Genomic DNA, 20,853 nt, shown 5'->3' on the forward strand with positions numbered 1-20,853 from the left:
ACTAGTAATTGACTGCATCTGCGGAAAAGATTCATAAAAGCCACATTTATTTAGCAAACTGACAAAAATAACTTCACTGTTGTGCAAGGTGATTAATGCTCAACTGCCAAAAACATGGAAATAAAATAAAATCAAAAAACTGAAACTAATAACAGCTTCCTGCAATTATGTGCACATATTTGAGTTCACTTGATAGCTCCCAGTGACAGAAATCCATTTTGTTTTCATTTGCCAAGTCAACTGTAAATGAAGAGAAAATAGGACATCAAGAAACAGCAAAATCACCAAACGTAAATGGGTCACTATCCCCCTTCCCACTCCCAGAGTGCTCTGCATGTGCGTGAATCTGTCAGCTTGAGCGCGTCAGAAATACTTTTCGGTGTAGCATGAGTGCTTCTTCCTACTGCTGCAGCCACACTTCAAATAGCCATAACTGGGAGAAGACATTGCTCATACACAACACACCTGTGCATGCGCATGAGCCCATTGGCAACTGCTCAAAACGAACTTAATGTATAAACATTTGTGGCGTCGTGCTCATCGGAAGCAGTTTGCTGTTAGGAAGTATTCCATAGTCTTCATCCTACAGCCTTCGACACATTTTGCTGTTTATCAGTTCTTACCAATCAAAATTACAAAAACTTAACCAAAGACTAAAACCATGGAAAATTGCAGGAATTCTAGAAAATTCCTGGGTTTTTCCCGGGGCATATATACTCTGTATTACTTACAAACAAATATTTCAATGTCTGAATTTGAAATGTTTATGATGCCTTGACAGTATAAAAAGAAAATAGCGATTATAAGACAAGGTTTTTTCACCAAATTGATCATTTGAAAAATACAGGGTTGTCTTACATTTGCAAATTAAACTACTGTGCTGCTAATGTCAATATTTTTGCATTATGTAACAAGTTACATTTACAGATGGAGCTTTGGCAACTGTGGTCACATGCAGATTTATTTCAGAGAATTCAGAATGGTTGGAGGGGGAACAATAACCCTAGCTTGGCTGAGTGCTAGGGCAAAGGTGGGGAGAAGGGGAATGATGAGTCGGCACCAAATTTCATCTTGATTCCAACCATGGAAATGTATACCACGTATATTGGCTTCTATGAACATCTACCAAATTAAAAAACTACAGTGTGTCCAAGTTCAGGTATGGTGAGAATTTAACGTACTATAATATTGGATGAATACCAAAAAAGTAAGAGTGGTAAAAGTCTAGATAGGGGCCACTGGCTCACTTAGGTGTTCTGTGCAGCAATGTTGTCAACACCATGAGGTATGGTGGGAACAAAAAGGGGAGCGTCAACTGCTGGTTCTACATAGCCAATGAGAGAGTAGTGGGCAAAAAACACGTTTGGAAGCAAGAGGTAAAGAAATGTCACATTCTCACATCAATATAGATTCGAAACCCACTATGTATTCAGAAAAAACAGCTGTCTTGCCCGGTACAAATATAAGCACAACCCCTGAAATTGCAGTACATTCGGAAGAAAGAGCCAAGTACTAGTGACAACTAAGACAAAAAATTTCATTTGCAGTAATATAAGCTGTGCTATTTGATCCCAACCTAACCACAACCTTATAATTCCTGATATATGGGGGGGGGGGGGGGGGGGGGGGGGGTAGCAGTCAAACAGCGAAGAGAGAATGGTTTCAATTTCGGCTCTAAAAATTCAGTGACCTTTTTTTTTTGCCTCTCATTGCTCACATGAAACTACCATCCGAATGGCTAGGGTGAATTGACTCGCCAACCTATTTGCAGTAGAGAAGCACCACCATCATTGGCCTGGATCTAAACTTTGACAAAAACAGTGATGCCTCAGATGACCAGCTGAGAAGTTAAGAAAAACAAGAGTGAAGATTTACATTAATGTAAACCATTTCTTTTTTATTTTATTTCTATTTGTATTATCAAAATGTAGAAAATCAATAAACGGCATTCAAAAATCTGTGGGAAGGAGGGGCTCGCCTTATATTCAGGGCCATCTTACACTCGGGTAAATACAGTAGCACTTCCTTTTCTTCAAACAATTATCATTTTAACGCCACATTATGTAAATAAATGTGCTTTTGAAATAATATATTACAACTGCATGGATATGCAGCATTTTAAAATAAGCAATTTCAGTCCTACAGTTTTTAAGTCGAAAGAGTTACCTTTTCAGCTGAGTGAATATTCCTGGTTCCATTATGTAGTCTTTAGTTCTGAATTTTTCAAGACATTCTTTCAACACCTCTTGTGGGTTCTCCATCATCTCTTCCCCAATATCACCCTGAAACACAAAGAAAGAATTACACAAATACCTCATCATCTTACCTTTTTCCCCCTCAATCTCTCTCTTACTACCAAATTTGGAGCGTTTGTACTCAATAAAACGTTAATGGTTGCAAACAATAGATTAAGACAACAGTGAAGGGTTGATGACACAATATCATCACACTAACTGCAATAAATTAATGTGCCATGCTACGTCAGAGATTGAATAGTAATCTGCGTTGTTAATGTTGCTTCCTGTATTTTTTTGTTTCATATTTTTCTAAGCAACGCAAGGAGTGAAGTCTCCTTAGTACCTTTTTGTCTTTCGTCTGCGTTCATGTAAGGCAGGAATTTTTCTTGCTCTATGTAATCTGGTGTATTAAGATTTGTTCCATTTGCCTTCTTGTAAGGAAGTCATTTTCTTGTTCAAAGTAATCTGATATTATAATCAAATTATTTAAGTTCAAACAATTTTTTCTATACAGCTAAAGTTATTAATATCCATTACTCATTATAGATAATGAATTCTTTTATGTTTCAGCTATTTAATTACACTGAGAAGCGAACAGTTTGGTGATGTGTCAACTGCATGCAATCATTTGTGCATTTGTTTCTTTTTTTTTTTTTACAAGTTGAACCTTGCAACTTTATTACAAAGTCTGATTACTGTTCCTAGGCAATGCATACGATTTGTTGCATCATACCTAACATTGTTATTGTTCGCCGTCACCAAGCTTTTCCGTTCCCAATTGACAACTCTGCTCCTGACACTAAAAGGTATTAGAAATTGCAGTAAATGAGCTGTCTTTGGGAAAGTAGGAGTTGTAATACTATATTTAACACTGACATTTTAATTATTCATGTTCTTCAATGAGTGCCTACTGTGGTCACTGTCCACATAATTAGCTTTTGGAGGATTAAAGTTCGATCATTTTCTACACTCACATTCTTTTGATGGATACATTACATAACTCACATCTTTTGAGTAGCTCTTCTTTGTCTCTGATATATCTGCTAAGGAACACATTTTTCATACTTTTGATTGATTCTGGGAAAGCATGAAAAATCTAAACAACAGTGGCTGGGTAGAGATTTAACACCTCTCAACTCAAATTGCAAGCCAAGTGTCCTATCATCTCACCCAGTGACATGTACTTTGAGGCAGACATAACTTTTGTTGTGAGAGGAGAGCAGTGTAGTTTCGTATTAACCATATAATGAAAAGGATGGTTGCTTCTCACCATATAGCAGAAAGGCACAACAAAGATTGACACACAATTAGCTTTCACTCAAAAAGGCCTTTGTAAAAACTGCGAGTTGTGTTTGCATGAGTGTGTGGATTTTATAAATCAACCCAAATCGAGACAAGTAATATAAATACTAAAATTTTGATAAACCCTGATACAAAAGGTACAATAAATAAAAATCTACTTTAAAAGATTTAAAATAATATTTCATAAAACATTTACATTAACCAAATATACTACAATTTTAAAAATCAATTCTATAAAATATACTAAGACAAAAAAACAACAAACTTATTTATATTAAATAATTAAATACACAAAAAATCAATATAATAAAATAAACAATCGTGTATGTATGTTGTCTAATTTTGGCAAAGGCCTTGTTGCCCGAAAGCTAATTGTGTGACAGTCTTTTTGTTGTGCCTTTCTGCGACTCAGCATCTCCACAATATAGTGAGAGGCAGCTGTCCTTTTCATTATATTGTTACATTCCAAGCTGGATTTTCCACTGTTTTATATTAACCATGTCAGTTTATGGTGTATCTGACATTTAGAGGTACTGAGGATATAAAAGTATACACCTGTGACACCTATAAGCTAAAATTGAAAATGTCTAAAAATGTAATATGAATCTGTGAGTTGATATTGCCATATAGCTTGTGTACCTATTAAGTAAACACATTTTACATGAGATAAGTAATTACATTATTTATAATACTTTGATCTATTTCAAGTAATTTTATTGTGTTTGTATCAATTTCCATAAATCTTTATTGAAATAAGCTTTGACATTAATGTATAAATATATTAGCTGCATTTTACTTTTCTTGGTGGACAGCCACCTGATTTTTTTCCATTACTGATGTTAAAACCTTGTTGTATTATGTGGTGTAATGGAGGACTAAAAAGTAGACTTGCAAAGTAATGAAATATTCTGATAAATACACGCAAAAATTTATTTGCTGACAATACAGTTATTTTTGTCTCAAACTGAATCAAAAAAAATACTGGACTGTGTCCCCTTTCATTAATCACATAAGTGTGTGGTTAAATTATATCAAGAAACAAGGTCCTGTGTTGTAGCAGGCAAAATGTGAACAGTTTAATTCAACAGTCATTTACTATGAGTAACAGACAGTGTTGAGGGGCATATAAAAGAAACAAGCAGTGTATGTGGTGTCTCACCCAAAAGTTATCGAACTCTTTTAATAACATTGAACATTAATTGATAAATGGAAAACAATGTTCACTGAACATATCAAAAACAGTAACCCTAACTATTGACCTGTGAGTTCCCGCAGTTATGCCAAAATCATTTCTCCATGAAGCACATTTAATTCCCCTACCACCACCTACAGCAGGGAAAACTCAGTTCTCTTGGGTGAATATTAAGTGGGTAAACACCATGCTTGAAAGTGTGGGGCAAAACTTCATTTAAAACTTCATTTACTACAGGTAAAACGGTAATATTATTTACAGAAGAGCAGTGTTGATGGCAAACACAATATGTACAACAGACTTAAGTTGTCTTTTTGATGCATTGCAAAACTTTAGCGAATATCTGGACTGATATACTTACACACTACTACCAGTACATACTAATGGCTATTGGAGATCAGTGGTGAAATGATGATTACCTAAATAGTTTACCCACCAATACAAAAACATTTATTTTGTTTGATCTGTACATTTAAACTCACATTGCACATCACTGCTAAAATGTTCCTTGTATATTTTTGTGTGATCTTTAAAGTGGAAATGTGTGATGATGTCACAGAGTATAGTGCAGGGGACTGGGTAATTCAAATAAGGTGGCTCTTTTGTGGAAGACACTGGGAGCTGAAAATTCGTATCAGCTCATAGCACACTTTCTGTAGAGACAAGCCCCACCTCCTTCTCCAAGGGCCCCATGCTTATAAAAGAAACAAATGTGATGGGCTAATGAGTCACAGAACTGACATAAAATAAGAATCACTTAAATGTAACCTCTACACTCATTTTTCTGAATAAATAATAATAATAACAATAGCAATAATAACTCACAGTAACCACTCACTTCACCGCACTTAGAACGACAAATATTACAAGAAGTCATAGTTCCACTGATGCTGCATAATACACTTTTTTTTATCACTGTTGGTCAATTTCAGCATAGCAATTTCACATGTACAGGAACATAAGATCTCGCAAATGCTATTAGCACATCACAAAAGAAGTGAAAATGAAATAGTCAAGGCATGTATCAGTGCTCTAATCCTTTACCAAACAAAATATGTATCATAACTAATTTGTCAGAAGGTATGAATGTAGTTACTTGATACTATTTTCTGTAATGTGACAATGAACTGTAACATGCTTCATCATTTTCTCTTTACTTAATTCATGCAGAATCCCAGGATTTTCCATTTATTTGTGCTTTGCAGTTCATTTGATAAAGAATTTGGGCAGTATTGTGTTCTGTAATGCAATTTATAATCAGCTGGTTTGGAAAGGTCTGGTAGAATGTAAATAGAAGGACTGACAATGTCACTGGGACACACCTCTGCATTTTCTCTTTGTTTTGACTTTGTGTATCATCTGCTAATGGCATAATACATATAACCACATTTACATGTACACTTTGTAATTGTACTTGAATTACGTAACCATTACGGCACCTCACCTGAACCTCTCGATACCAGCAATATTCTACTGTGTTTCTGTAAAGTAGTTGACATATTTCTGAGATAACATTCATATTTGATTTCATTAATGTACTTAGATACATCGATATGTTTGTATTGCAATGATATTATTCTTATGTGTATTCTTTCTTTTGTCACTATGACCTTTGACGTACTTGTAACTCTGATTTTTGGGTGCGTAAGAGATTATTGTTAATTGTTAGAGAGTCGGATCTTGAAAAAGTCAAGTCTTGGACATCATGTTGGAAAGACGCATATTGTAGTCAGCTTATAAAATGTGAACTTTAACAGTGAGGAAGATGTTTTCAAGTATGTTTTGCGTTGTGAAGTGATGTTTTGTGTGTTACGTGATACTGCAACCAAAGCAATAAAAAAGGAAGTGTAACTTAAATTCAGAGTGCTGTGTTTTTTTTATCATCATTGTACTAACTTTCAAAGGTTTAATCTTCAAGAATGGTTTGTGAAAAACATCTATAAAACTTCTGAATATAGCAGAATAAAACCTACGCCTCTTTGCATCCGAGCTTGGAATCATAACCACCTAGATTTTCGACGATTGAGCCATGATTATACGAGACCAGTGTGGGAAACACGAAAAGATGAGTGCCTAGTTTATTCATTATTACATGAAATGACTTTATTAACTGTGCTCTAATGACACCTGCCACATAATAACTTTGTTGAAGCCCGAAAATGCAGTATTTAGCAGCGTGAACAACACCACAATCATTATTAAATATTGAACTTAAAAATGACATGTTATGCAAATAATAACAATATTACAAAAATTATGAAAATGATAGATTGCAACTCACCATGACACAACAAAAAGATTGTTAAACAAATTAGCTTTTGGATAAAAGGCCTTCTTCCGAATTAGACAACACATGCACGCATGTGCGCACATGCTTGCGCGCGCTCGCACGCACGCATTCTGCTCTACTTTCACAACCCTTTTTGTTGATGTAACCTGTGCTCTACACATTTATCAGCATAGCTCTATCTCTGCATAAGAAAATGTGACTTAATGTCAACTGAATGTTCAGTATATTACCTCTCCATCTGGTTCACCTTCCCACTCCTTGTGTTCCTCAAATCTCTGCTCCATTGTGTGTTTGTTAATGTAAAACGACCTGAAAAATTTGGAACACATTAATGACAAAATTACTGAAAGAAGAATATGAACCATGTAAACTACACATTAAAATATTCAAGTCATTAGGCCACACTTCTTTTGATACACCTGGATTTTCCTCCACATATTAACATGTGCACGATTAATAGATGGGACTCACACAGTACACAATAACATTTCAGTACTTCATATTAAATCTATGACAGAAATTAAAATTAGAAAGAGGGAGAAAAGCTATGCATTACTTACCTCTGGCTGTTATACCTCACAGCACCCCCTGTAAGAAAACTTGAAAAGTAGGATCACAGAAATCCTAGCTTTCAGAACAACTGGTTCCTTCTTCAGAGAGTCAAGAGCAATTAATTGAAGCAGATGAGGCAGAGGTGCTAGCCAACTCAAAGTGGAGGCTATGAGGGAACTGTGTGTTTTGAGGAGGAAAGGCAGCGAAGATGGAGAAAAAGTTGTTACAGAAGGAAGAAGTCGGGTATCAAAGGTAAGAATAATCTGAAGTCCAGGATGGAATAAGAAAAAGGTTATTAAAAGAACAAATTGCGACTTACCACATAGAAGAAGCATTGAATCAGAGACAGACACAAAGAAAAGATTGTTAAACATTTAATATTTTGGGAAGAATAAATAAAAAACAATACAAAAAAAATTAAATTCTAACTACCACCAACATGAAGTATAAGATTCTTTTGCAAGGGGAGAGGGTGGCCATGTGGTTCTGTGTGAGAAGATACATTTGAGAGTACAGTGGCAGCACCTGGCATTACCATGCAAACCTAACAGTACCATTGAAACCTAACAGCTGATGCAAAATTATTATCAACCATGTAGTCAGATGGTGCTGATCCTCAAACACGAACCACTGATGGTATTATGCCAAACTCCAACATATGATCCCATCAGAGGTTCATGCCAGACTGCAGCGCAGGATCTGTCCGACTCTTCTCTGTATGCTGCACAAGAAGTGGAGTGCACATTGTGAGTGTTGTTGTATTCACTACAACGCTAATCTGGTGGGCTCTGTTTGTAACATGCAGAATTCTGATAGAGCTTGGACTGCACTTTTCTTAGGAATAGGACTGAAGACAGTTTGCATTGCTCCTAGTAGCATCCTGTTCACATATCTCTTGTTGCAAATAAAGTCCGTTGTTTGTTTGAGTAGCTCGTCCTTTAACAAAAGCGATAGCAACTCTGAACCAGTTATGTGTGCAAATCAAATGTGAATAATTCTGTAACCACGCAAAGATTACAGTTTTTATTTATTTATTTTTACTAACGCAAACCGTGAAGGGTCACCAGGAGCTATGGGCAGTTATACTACAGTCAGTGCAAGAGCTAGCAACTGTAGCAAGAATGTCACCCACACAACTTTTGTTTACAGATTTTACACAATTTAATGAACAACATGAGGAGCAGGACACTTGCCACCAACTACTACAGTTATATTTTTGGGCTTGTAAAATTTGTGAAACAGACAGCCAAAAGGCCATGTTATTGTCAGGAAGTCCCCAATTTTATCATCTAATACAAAAACTACAATCGTTAACAAATCTGGTGGAACTTGAGTTGCCTAGAATGTTTTCTGTAGTGCCTGAACATTTTTCGACAAAGACACACATTACTGGACCCAGATGAATACAGGATTATAATTACAAAATCAAAAGGGGCAATGCAGGAATAGGTTTCATACGAATAAAAAAACAGAAATGTAGACAAGCTACTATGAACAGCATAGTGAACACATCACTGTAGCCAAGATAGACATTAAGTCCACACCTACCACAACAGTACAAATTTATACGCCAACTAGCTCTGCAGATGGTGAAGAGATTGAAGAAATTTATGAGGAGATAAAAGAAATTATTCAGATACTTAAGGGAGGAAAAAATTTAATAGCCATTGGGGACTGGACTTCGGTATTAGGAAAAGGAAGGGAAGGAAAAACAGTAGGTGAATATGGAATGGGGCACAGAGAATAACTTACTCATTGCTAACACTTGGTTTAAGAATCCTGAAAGAAGGTTGTACACATGGAAGATACCTGGAGACACAGGAAGGTTTCAGATTGATTATATAACGTTAAGACAGATTTCGGAACCAGGTTCTAAATTGTAAGACATTTCCGGAGCAGATGTGGGCTCTGACACAAGTTATTGGTTATGAACTGTAGATTAAAACTGAAGAAACTGCAAAAAAAGTAGGAATTTAAGGAGATAGGTCCTGGATAAACTGAAAGAACCAGAGGTTGTAGAGAGTTTTGGAGAGAGCATTAGGGATCAATTGACAGGAACAGGGAACATTTGTATGGAATGTAGCCATGTATGGACAATAAACAGTTTAGACAAGAAGAGAATAGAAGCTTTTAAGATGTGGTGCAACAGAACAATGCTGAAGATTAGATGGGTAATCATGTAACTAATGAGGTCATACTAAACAGAATTGGGGAGAAGAGGAATTTGTGGCATAACCTGAATAGAAGAAGGGATCAGTTGGTAGGACACATTCTGAGGCATCAAGGGATCACCACTTTAGTATTGGAGAGAAGTGTGGAGGGTAAAAATCGTAGAGGGAGGCCAAGAGATGAATACACTAAGCAGATTCACAAGGATGTAGGTTGCAGTAGTTACTCGGAAATGAAGAGGCTTACACAGGATACAGCAGCACCACACCAGTCCTTAGACTGAAGACTACAATGATGACAGTGAGCGACAATTCAAGCATCTGTCATTGTGATGAGAATCAGCGGTGTGTTTCCATAACCACCACACAGAAATGAAGTATAGGTAGATTCAGTGGTATGTTTGGAGTATGCAGCAAATAGGTTACATAACAAAATTATATTTTTGTAACTTTTGACATTTTAATAAGAAGGATATTATTAGCAAGTAACTCCGAATGACATTCCTCTCACGAATTCAGTTTAAATCACATAAAATTTATATATATAATTGTTTACAATATAATTGCAGTAGTACTGAGATACTGCTTCTTTGTATCTTCGTTCTCTTTCCCAATACTGGTGTGCCTATTTGAGATATGTTTCACACTGTGATAACCATGCATAAATCTTATTTTTTGCTACATTACAAGTAAGTAGGTGGATCAGAAAAATTAATAACAGGTTAATTATAACCCTATCAACTCATTTCTCATAACAAAACCATGCAGGTGACTTTTAAGTGCTTGATACTGGATCAGACCATTGGGCATCACATTTTACTGCAATCACCTCATGTTACAAAAACTCTAGCAGAGTTCTGGTTGGGAGTAGGTGAAACTGTGAGTCATTCTTAAGATTTCATTCATACAATGTGTTCACCTAATTTCTACAGCAAAAATTAAAATCCCCTATGTTGAAAATTAGCAAAGTCAGAAAATGTATTTTCATAAACTATCCTTATATTGTGTAAATAATTTGCTAAAACTAAACTGAAAACATAGTGAAATTCTTCCAGAACATAGTGAAGCCAGTTACATACTGGTACACCAACATTTTGTAGACCAAGCCCTTGCATAGCTCAGACCACAACTATGTGTTAAAAAGTATAGCAAAGTACAGGTTGGACCAAGATCTTCTCAACATGCAAGCCATCTATTGCTCAAAAACCGGATCCACTGCTTATGAGAACAATGTACAGATGTCTCACCACCTGCCTCTTGACTCGTGCTGCCTTCTGTTGTCAATTTCTTAAATTGTTTTAAAAGTAACATTAGCGAAGGTAACAGCTGCTCTCACAAATGGCTGCGCCAGCATCATAGCATTGACATAATTTCATGTGTCTACTTGTTAGGTTTCACAGTTTGCTGTAATTTTGTTACACATAAGTCATGTTTGTTGAGTGAGTCTAAAATTTTGGAAGCTCAAGAGGAAGAAATTGCTCAGTAACTCATCTCACACCTTTTAATATAATTACACTTTATGTCATCATTAGTTTATAATTTCTAAACTATCAGCAAACTAAAGTAAATATCAAGTCTTGAAGCTTTGTATTTTTTTAGTATGTATGACTCCTGAAGATAAATCAATTAAATATGCGCCAATAATGCTTTCAAAAACACCATAAAAGCATGGTTCCCTCTCTTTTCATCCCTCCACATGTTACTATTGAACTGTCAATCCTTGAGTAATTTTGAAAAGACTAGATACCGTTGGTGTGGCAGTGTTAATTTGAGTTATTTAATAAAGAAAAGTCTTCTGGTACAGACTGTATACAAATTAAATTTCTTTCAGAGTATGCTGGTGAAATAGCTCCTATTTTAGCAGTAACATACAATCACTCACTCAATTCATACCTGAGGACTAGAAATTTGCTCAGACCATTATAAAAAGAGAATAGAAAAAATCCTTTTGAATTACAATCCCATATCATTGATATAAATTTGCGTTAGGGTTTTGGAACTGTACTGAGTTCCAACTTTATGAAATACCTTGGGGGGAGGGGGGGGGGGGGGGGAATCTACTGTCACATAATCAGCACAGATTCAAAAAATATCACTCATGTGAAACACAATTGGCTGCTCATTTGCACAAAGTAATTAGTGTAATTGGCAGAGTATCTCAAGTTTATTCCATATTTATAGATTTCTGGAAGGTTTCTGGCACCATTCTTCTCAAGCAGCTTCTAATCAAATTGTATGCCTATGGAATATTGTTTCAGGTGTGCAATTCGATTTGTTATTTCCTATCAGAAAGGTCACAGTTCAGAGTAACTGACAGGAAGTTGTCTAATGAACCCAAGTTATACAGAGGGTCCCCCAAGAAACTGTTATAGGCCCTCTACAATTCTTAATCAATATAAACAATTCAGAAGACAATCTGAGCAGCCCTCCAACGGTAGGTGATGAAATTGTTTACTTTGTATTAAAATCAATTACAAAATGATTTAAATAACATATCTGCAGACAATGAAAAGTGGTAAATGATTCTGAACAATAAAAAGTGTGAGATCCACTACATGATTACTAAAACAATTTCACCAAACTTCGGTTACACGATAAAGCACACAAATTTAAAAATTGTCCATTCAACTAAATACAGAGGGATTAGAATTACAAACAACTTAAATTGGAACCATCACATAGAAGATGCTGTAAGAAAGGCAAAGCAAGGACTGCTGAACTGGCAGAACACTTTAAAAAAATCCACACAATGCTTGTCTGTCTCTTCAGGAGTACTGATGTGCAGTGTGAGATCCTTACCACATACAACTGGGGGAGGACATCAAAAAAGTTTGAAGAAGGGCAGCTTGTTTTGTATTATCATGAAATAAAGGAGAAAGAATCACGGATATGACTTGAGCTGGTACTCAGGTGACAAGGTCTTCCCACAAAATCACTTTGTTTCTTCTCCGAATGCCAAAATTTTTGTTGCCCCCCTCCCTCCCCCCCCCCCCCCCCCCCACACACACACATGCATAGGGATAAATGCACACCACGATAAAATTAGGACTTGCATGAAAAGACTTAGCGGTTCATTTTTCCCACATGCTATTACATTGTGGAATAATAGAGAAATAGTCGGTAAGTGATTCTATGCACCCTCTCCCAATCACTTACATATGAAATGGTAGGTAATCATGCAGATGTGCCAGGGGATAATTACTGTAGCATACATCTGTAGCAACTGAATTTCAGAGTTTCTTATGTCTCCCAAGAATATCCAACATGATGTAGCCAATACTACAAGTTACAACAATGTTTTCTGTTGCTTACATCCCACAGTTCCTTTTAATAGCAGCCAATTATCAAAATTTCATAAGAAACAGCTTATACTATTGCGTGTATGGCTTTGTTGACAAACAAAGGAGAGTTGAAACCCTTTTCCATACATAACTGCAGACATTATTACAGTCCACTGACGTACGTAACCTTCATCAACAATGTGCATTTATTATTATTATTATTATTATTATTATTAAATAACGTACAGTAATACAGACATAGGTCAACTATTTGCAAAGTACATAATTCCTTAAATTCAACTAGTAATTCTACAAATAATTCTAAGTTTTTCATCTCTCCTGACTGTTCTGATAAATTAATTTGTAAATTGTGTCCCAAGGAAATTTCACTTGAGAAAACTATGAAATTGCCAAGAAACAGAATGACTGACCAAGAAGCAAAACTCCAAATACTGCCAATAAACATATTTAAGACTAAGGAAAAACCTACACTGAGCTTCTAAAACTGTCAGTTTCTTCCTCAGAGAGGAAAGAAGAACTGGTTGAAGAGTGATGGAATACTGCCAACAGACACGTTAAAAGCAGGAAAAACTAAATCTAGCTTTTGGACCTATTTTTAAATCACCCATCAGAAATGTTTGGAATTTTGCATCCGGGAGGTACATTAAGTTTTAAACATGATAATGGTGTATATGCGTACAGGAAAAAAAATTATCTGAATTTTACCAGATAGGCAGGTTATAAACACACTTTTTCCTGGGCGAAAGTACACTTTTTCCCAGGTGAAATTGAAAGGTATAGACCCCTGGTGAAAGTACACTATATCCCTGGTGAAAAGTATTATTTTCTTAACTGAGTGACAATACACTTTCGATCAGAGCTTTAAAACTTATCAATTCTTTGAAAGGTGATGGTTTTGTACAACCCCATACAACTTCCTGGCATATTAGGAAATAAAAAACATCGTGTTTTGGAAAGATCTTTAATGTGCAGCAACACTTGATTCCCCACCCCCCAATATCTGGTTAGGCAGGATCCTAGGAGAACAGCTTGAATTGCAGCAGCTGACTATTTGTGACAAGCACAATTACAAGTTTCACTACTGTGCACCAAAAATTTCATGGATTACCTGGCTGAATGTATATTCCATTGAGCACTTCAACTATTCCATAGAAAAGCCAATTACGGGAGAAACTGTTCAAGAACTCTTTTCGCGCTGTTTTTTGAATGATAATTATATTTTTTGCCATCGTTATTGCATGCTTTGTAATCAATGAAAGAACTAAAATGAATATAGAAAGCTAACATTTAGAATTGATCTTTTTTAGCATGTGTTACACTTTAAGATAAACTAAACACAAATGAGCATGGAAACTTTATATAATGCCATAAATGGCTCGTCTTCCGGCCTTGAAATTTTTCTAAGTGCCTGGTCCTCGAAGTGTTTCGAATGAGAATCGAACGTTACCATGATTTACAAAATTCATGGCACATTCTCACATGTAACATAGTTCATTATGTGTAAATGGAAATTTACTTTGAAAGTAACACTTCTTAAATCATCATTCGCTATATTTTCTTGAGACCTGTTATAAATGTAAACAGTTGTGACATTGTGCTCACTGAAAGCAATCTGTTGTTAGATGAAGTATTGCATAGCCCTTGACACATTTTGCTGTCAGCTGACTTTGTTTTGATATTGCGAATGGTGTATTTTCTTTGCGACTGGGTTTTTCTTTTGGTGTTATTCTCTCATTTACATTTCATTGCTGCCATATTACTCTAGAGTAGTGGGCTAAATTCTTTGTTAGAGTAAAAAATTTAAAAAAATTAAATGAAAACTAAAACAACGAAAAACTCCCAGAATTTTAAAACCTTTCTACATTTTTACCGGATTTCTCTCAGATGAGAAAATTCCTGGGTTTTTCCAGGATTTCCCAGTTGTCCCGGGATGTATACACCCTGATAATACATATGCAATTCAAAGAATTCTGACCAAACTTTATCAATTATCTGCCAGAAGCAGACTTTTTGAGAAAGCTTATCTGACGGCATAAGAACCAAAAATGTTAACTGGAGCAAAGAGGTTATGGATTTTAAAAAAATTGTACTCACCTAATAAAAATACACTCTTCTCAAAATACAGAGACAATCAGTAATGGAAGGATGTCATGTCCATTGCACCATGATGTACTGTGCATACTGTATCACCAATCACTGTTAACAATAAGGACATACATTGCATCAACATATTGTCACTCATATCAACACCAACAAAGATAATAAGTGGTCTACATACAAAATATCAAATTCTTTCAAGGGGCCAAACTGCAGATGCCTATTAAAAGAAACATAGAACACACTGCCACAAGCAGACCTGAGTTCATATAAAGACTATGCCAACTAAAATTATTTCATGCTTAAACTGTTATATGGCTTTAGAACAATGTTGAAGTTTTTAACATAAAATTTTGTAAATTATGCTCTACCAAAATATGTACCAGTGATTGCCACTGAGGAAGGATGTAGACACTTTGCTTTGTATAGTATTTTTGTACTTCTTCATAGTGTAACACTTGTTTCACAACAATTTTTGCAAACGTGGTGTCATTTTGACGTCACACACAATATCGATGATGGCATGATCAGATATTGACTTTCGTTACAATTAGATACTGGCTTCTCTTGGGATTTCGTGCACACGTACTGGAGACTTACAAAAGCATGTTATTCTCGGTACAATTTATTATAATTATTGCTATAATAAAATGTCATGTAATGATTTACTGACAGTTAATTCCTTCTTATAAGAGTAATCTCTTAGGAGTGAGTTATTGTCATCATCAATAATTTACAAATCAAGAACCAAACACATTAGTTTTGTAGTTTATTGTATTTTGGTTCAATGTTAAAAGAGCATTGTAAATTTATCACAAACACATCACCATAATCATAAAATGTCATTTAATAATGCAACAACAATACAGGCCTTTAATATATAATATAATAACTAAGACAGGAGTTAAACATTGCATGGTTAAGTACTAGTAATGAATAAAGTCATGGTTTCTGGAGTAAAAAGTCCCTAGTTCGCATCCTGATACATCCTCCCCCCCCCCCCCCTTTTGTGTTAGCATTGTTAAAACATACTGTCACTTTCTTGTGACTGTAATACAAGTATGTCCTGCAATAATGGATGTTATTTACATTCAGTCTGGTCTCAGAACAAAGGTGAAATAAATATTTAGCGACTTCCGAATGTCTGGTTAGGCAGGAACCTAACAGTGCAGCTTTAATTGCTGTGACTGAAATGAACAGCAATAATATTCTCCCTTTTCACCCATATTTGTCTATCCACGGTAGAACCCCTCTAATCCGTCACCTTCGGGACCGGGACCATGGTCGGAACGAAAAAAACGTTGGATTATCCGAAAAATCTAATATTTATTGCAAAAAATGTAAGAAGACATTTAGTACAAAACATTAAATGATTTAAGAACTAAAAGACATCTACAGTTATATAAAGATGTTTTTCACACAGTGTTAAACAATATATTAACTAAAAAAATGTCTACACACACTATAATATGTAAAGGAAAAACAACAAACAAATTACAGTACTGGCTTAATAACGTATAAATGTATATATACTGTAAACTAAAATAATGTTTATAGCACTGTGTATAAAAATGAAATTTTTTACAAAGAAATAAACTACTGTATGTATAAACTAAGAAATGATTATACTGTACGCATTGTTTTCACAGTAAAAACGAAAACAAATTACTTGGACAAACTGTCAGTAGTACATTTTTGTTTAGCACATGTTATTGTAGATTTAGCTGCAGTGTCCCTCCATTTTTTTATCCACAAAACGTCCATTGGAGTTGAAGTTGGATTCTGCTCGATGTATTGAAGGGTGATGTTAAAAGCGTTTTCTGCATTGTTGTGTGAAATCCGGGTAGGGGATACATCTTCACCGTAAGAGTCCTCATTCACAGTTTCCTGGCTAACAGCGGCAACAATCTGGTCGTCACTGAGCTCTTCAAAAGTGTCACAGTCTTTGTCACATTCGTTGCTCCACTCCTCAGCTTCATTGGCAGGGACATTCGATTCCAGAGTTTGTAGATCTTTAATGATTTCCAGTGCGTCATTGTTCTGCTCATCTTCGGTATGCTCATTTTCAGCCATAACTTATGGTCAAAGCTTACGTCATGATTTCTGCAGTGTGTTAGGTTTCAGTTCATCCCATGCTGCAGCGATTTTGTAGATAGCATCTTTGGTGTTCGGGGATTTCATTGGCTCAAATAAGTTATGACCTCGTTCAGATTTTTCCAAGATTGGGCTGATATACTTTCTGCGATATTGCCTTTTTAACCCTTCAATAATGCCCTGATCCATTGGTTGGATGAGTGAGGTCACATTAGGAGGCAGAAAGAGAGCTTTTCTGTCCCCTTTCACCAAATCTTCCTCAGATGAATGTGATGGTGCATCATCCAACAGCAGTAGAGCATGAACAGGCAGATTTTTTTTTTTTTTTGCTTCAAGTCTTTTTCGACCAATGGCACAAACTCGTCGAAAAACCAGGATTTAAAAAGGTTGCAGTCCATCCAAGCAGATTTTTGATTGCGGTAATAAACCGGCAAGAAAGATAAGTTTATATTTTTGAATGTACTTGGCTTCTTAGATTTGCCAATGACGAACAAGGGGAGCTTGTGGGTACCATCTGCGTTGCTACAAGGTATTACTGTTATTCTATCTTTTATAAGTTTCGTTCCTACCACGGATTATACTGAAGCTGCGAGCATTTTTGTTGGCAACATTTTAAAGTTCAGCCCTGTCTCATTGATGTTATACACTTGGCAGGGTAACAGTTCATTGCCTTCTACAATTTCTTAAAACTTAACAGAAAACTCCTTAGCAGCTGCGGCATCAGCAGATAGTTTTTCACCAGAAATAGAAACAAATTGGACACCATGACGAGTTTTCCAACGATCAATCCAGCCTTCACTGGCAGCAAATTTACTTTCGGCTTCCAGTTTTTTGCGCAAAACTATTCCTCTTTCTTTAAGAATTGGGCCGGATATTGGAATTCCTTTCCTTTCCTTCTTTCTTGACAAAACCACATCCACAATGCGTTTTCAAGCAATTCAAGTTTAGGCTTTATTAATGTTTTGTGATTCTTCAGTGTGTTGGGGGGTTGTTTGGGGAAGGAGACCAGACAGCTAGGTCATCGGTCTCATCGGATTAGGGAAGGAAGTCGGCCGTGCCCTTTCAAGGGAACCATCCCGGCATTTGCCTGGAGCGATTTAGGGAAATCACGGAAAACCTAAATCAGGATGGCTGGACGCGGGATTGAACCGTCGTCCTCCCGAATGCGAGTCCAGTGTCTAACCACTGCGCCACCTCGCTCGGTCTTCAGTGTGTTTTCACCATCAATCGTAACTGTATAGGATTCAATGTCTTTCCGATTCTTCCTCCAATCCTTAATTGTCATAACAACTACATTCAGTTCCTTTGCAATTTTTTGGAGCAATTCACCTTTGTCCAGTCTTTGTAGCACTGCTAATTTTTCATTTAGTGAAATAGTTACATGTTTCTGTTAGAATCCAGACATGTTGAAAAACAGACAGCTGTACACACAATAAATCTACAGTAATAAGTACTGTAGAGAACACGGAATAAAGCAAACAACAACGTTTTTTAATCCCAACAAAGGATAAAACTGCATAATAACATGCAGTATAACAATGTGCACTCCGATAGACACCGCAACAATGGCCCGACACACGTCCAGTCAGTTACAAGCCTGAGCATGGTCGGACTAACTGGAGTGACGGACCATCCAAGGTCAGATTAGAGGGGTTCTACTATATTTCCAAATATGTGGTGATTTCAGAGTGTGTGGTTAGGCTGGAATGTATGGGTGCAAATTTAAGTGCTGCAACTACAATGAGCTGCAATAAAGTATGTATTTTTTCTTCACAAGAAATATTTGTCCCTCTATTTCCGGATATGTAGTGACTTCCGAGTGTGTGGTTAGGCAGGAATCTAAGAGAGCAGCTCAATTTGTTACGAGTGAGTCAAGTAACAATAATATTCATATTCTTCCATGTCACAAAGTCAACAGCCAATCATGCAAGCATCGATATTGTGCATGATGTCAAAATGACGTCACATTTGCAGGAATTGTTGTGAAACAGGCATTATCCTTCTTCACTGTGCACAGAACTTGATGGGAAGTTGTGGTGAACAGTGTTCGAGTCATTTTGTGAAGCTGCAGAAAGCAGATGTATGGTTTGCATTGTTGGATCAAAACATGTCATTATAATGTGTGAAGAGTTTCAGAAACCAATCATTTAAAAGTTAAAATTTTTTTTACTTCATTTCGCAACTTGAGATTTATCAGATACTCACTATCCTCACATCAGTTAATTTTCTACATACTAGCCCAGCCTGCAGGCATTAACATGCCTCTAAGAAGACAATGAAACCAACACCAAACAATCAGCTAAGTAAATACTCTATATTTTAGTATGTGGATATGTTCTTTAATGTATCCCAGTTTAAAACAATGACAAACATCTGGTCTAAGGACAAATCAGTGGATATGCAGCACTGAAGAGGTGTATCACACATTCCAAGCATGTGTACCTAGTTCTTTAACAAGTTATCATTAACAGGGTTCTGTCACTACTGTTGTAGGACTCAAACAAGAACCAAGGGCTGTGAACACCGAGGATGTTTGGCCAGCGGAGTTGGAAGCCTAGTTTCAATGTACAATCCAGTGTGTGCATTGTTTCCTTCATCTCTACCTTAAGTGTTTCTCTCTTCACAATTTTCAAAAGCTTTCTGGTTTCAGAACCAAAATTTTCCCCTACAATAATGAATCCATCTTAAAGCCATTTTAACTTGGAACATAGACAACAGTCTTCTCTGCTGGCATCACATTTCACAATACTTTTGAAGTTGGCGAGATCTTTAATGCAGTGCATAGAAACAAACTGAGCAAGTAATACATACTGATTTGTGTGTTTGCAAAGCTCAACAGCCATACCTTACAGTTTTTGTATTTATTCGTGTATACTATGAAAATATGCAGTTTACTTGACACACCACATTAAAGATCTCTCCCTAATGCATCACTTAACACAATTTGTTGTGCAAAAGGATTGGGAAATGTAATGTCAGTATATAAAACTGTTACAGGAGCAGTGTTCATGGGATATAGTTTATTTTTGTATGATGTCACATATACTGCATCAGCCTTTTACACAGGGAATGAACTGTAATTTTCAGGTTACATACAAACTTTAGAGCTTTGAGATCAGTCAAGGTCCAATGCAAACAAACTAATGTTTATCAGTTACCAATAGCAGTAAACTTTTGCAACCATATTTGCGACATTTTTACATGAAAATGGAGAAAAATCAAAATTTTACAATACTTCATAAAAACTGCCATTTTTGCATAATGTCATTAAAAATGTTATTTTCAAACTATTTTTTGTGTTATCATTTATGCAAGTTTTTCACATCCATTTTAATCTGACATTAGTTGCAATGTCAAGTGAACAAGTAACAACCCCAATGGGTTTATGGTTTCATCACTCACAATATTAGAAAATGAATCAGTTTGCAAGGGATTTCATGCAAGACTTTATACCGCTAGCTGCCAATTGTATTGTATCGTAACAAATAACTAATCCCCTAGTACGTATCAAGTCAGCTGACAGTGTCCTGATGTCCAGGAAATGATTCTAAACAAGTTTTCTAAAGTGTTAGCATTTATTTGCTTGGACCTATGAGTGTAAACAGCTTCAAAATGGGTG

At 36.0% G+C, this 20,853-nt stretch overlaps 1 protein-coding gene across 12 annotated transcripts in view; it reads right to left on the reverse strand.

Annotated features, from left to right (window-relative positions):
- LOC126365888 (negative elongation factor D) overlaps positions 1–20,853 on the reverse strand; it is a 227,673-nt gene that overhangs the window by 139,213 nt on the left and 67,607 nt on the right. For all 12 annotated transcript variants that reach the window (XM_050008594.1, XM_050008589.1, XM_050008591.1 and 9 more), the window contains 3 exons: positions 15,138–15,239; positions 7,252–7,330; positions 2,167–2,282 (listed from right to left, as the gene is read on the reverse strand). In XM_050008594.1, coding sequence (XP_049864551.1) covers positions 2,167–2,282; positions 7,252–7,305 — 170 coding nt within the window. In that variant the 5' untranslated portion in view covers positions 7,306–7,330; positions 15,138–15,239. The remainder of the gene's footprint in view (positions 1–2,166; positions 2,283–7,251; positions 7,331–15,137; positions 15,240–20,853) is intronic.

Source organism: Schistocerca gregaria, chromosome 4, assembly GCF_023897955.1.
Source record: "Schistocerca gregaria isolate iqSchGreg1 chromosome 4, iqSchGreg1.2, whole genome shotgun sequence".
NCBI lineage: Eukaryota > Metazoa > Arthropoda > Insecta > Orthoptera > Acrididae > Schistocerca > Schistocerca gregaria.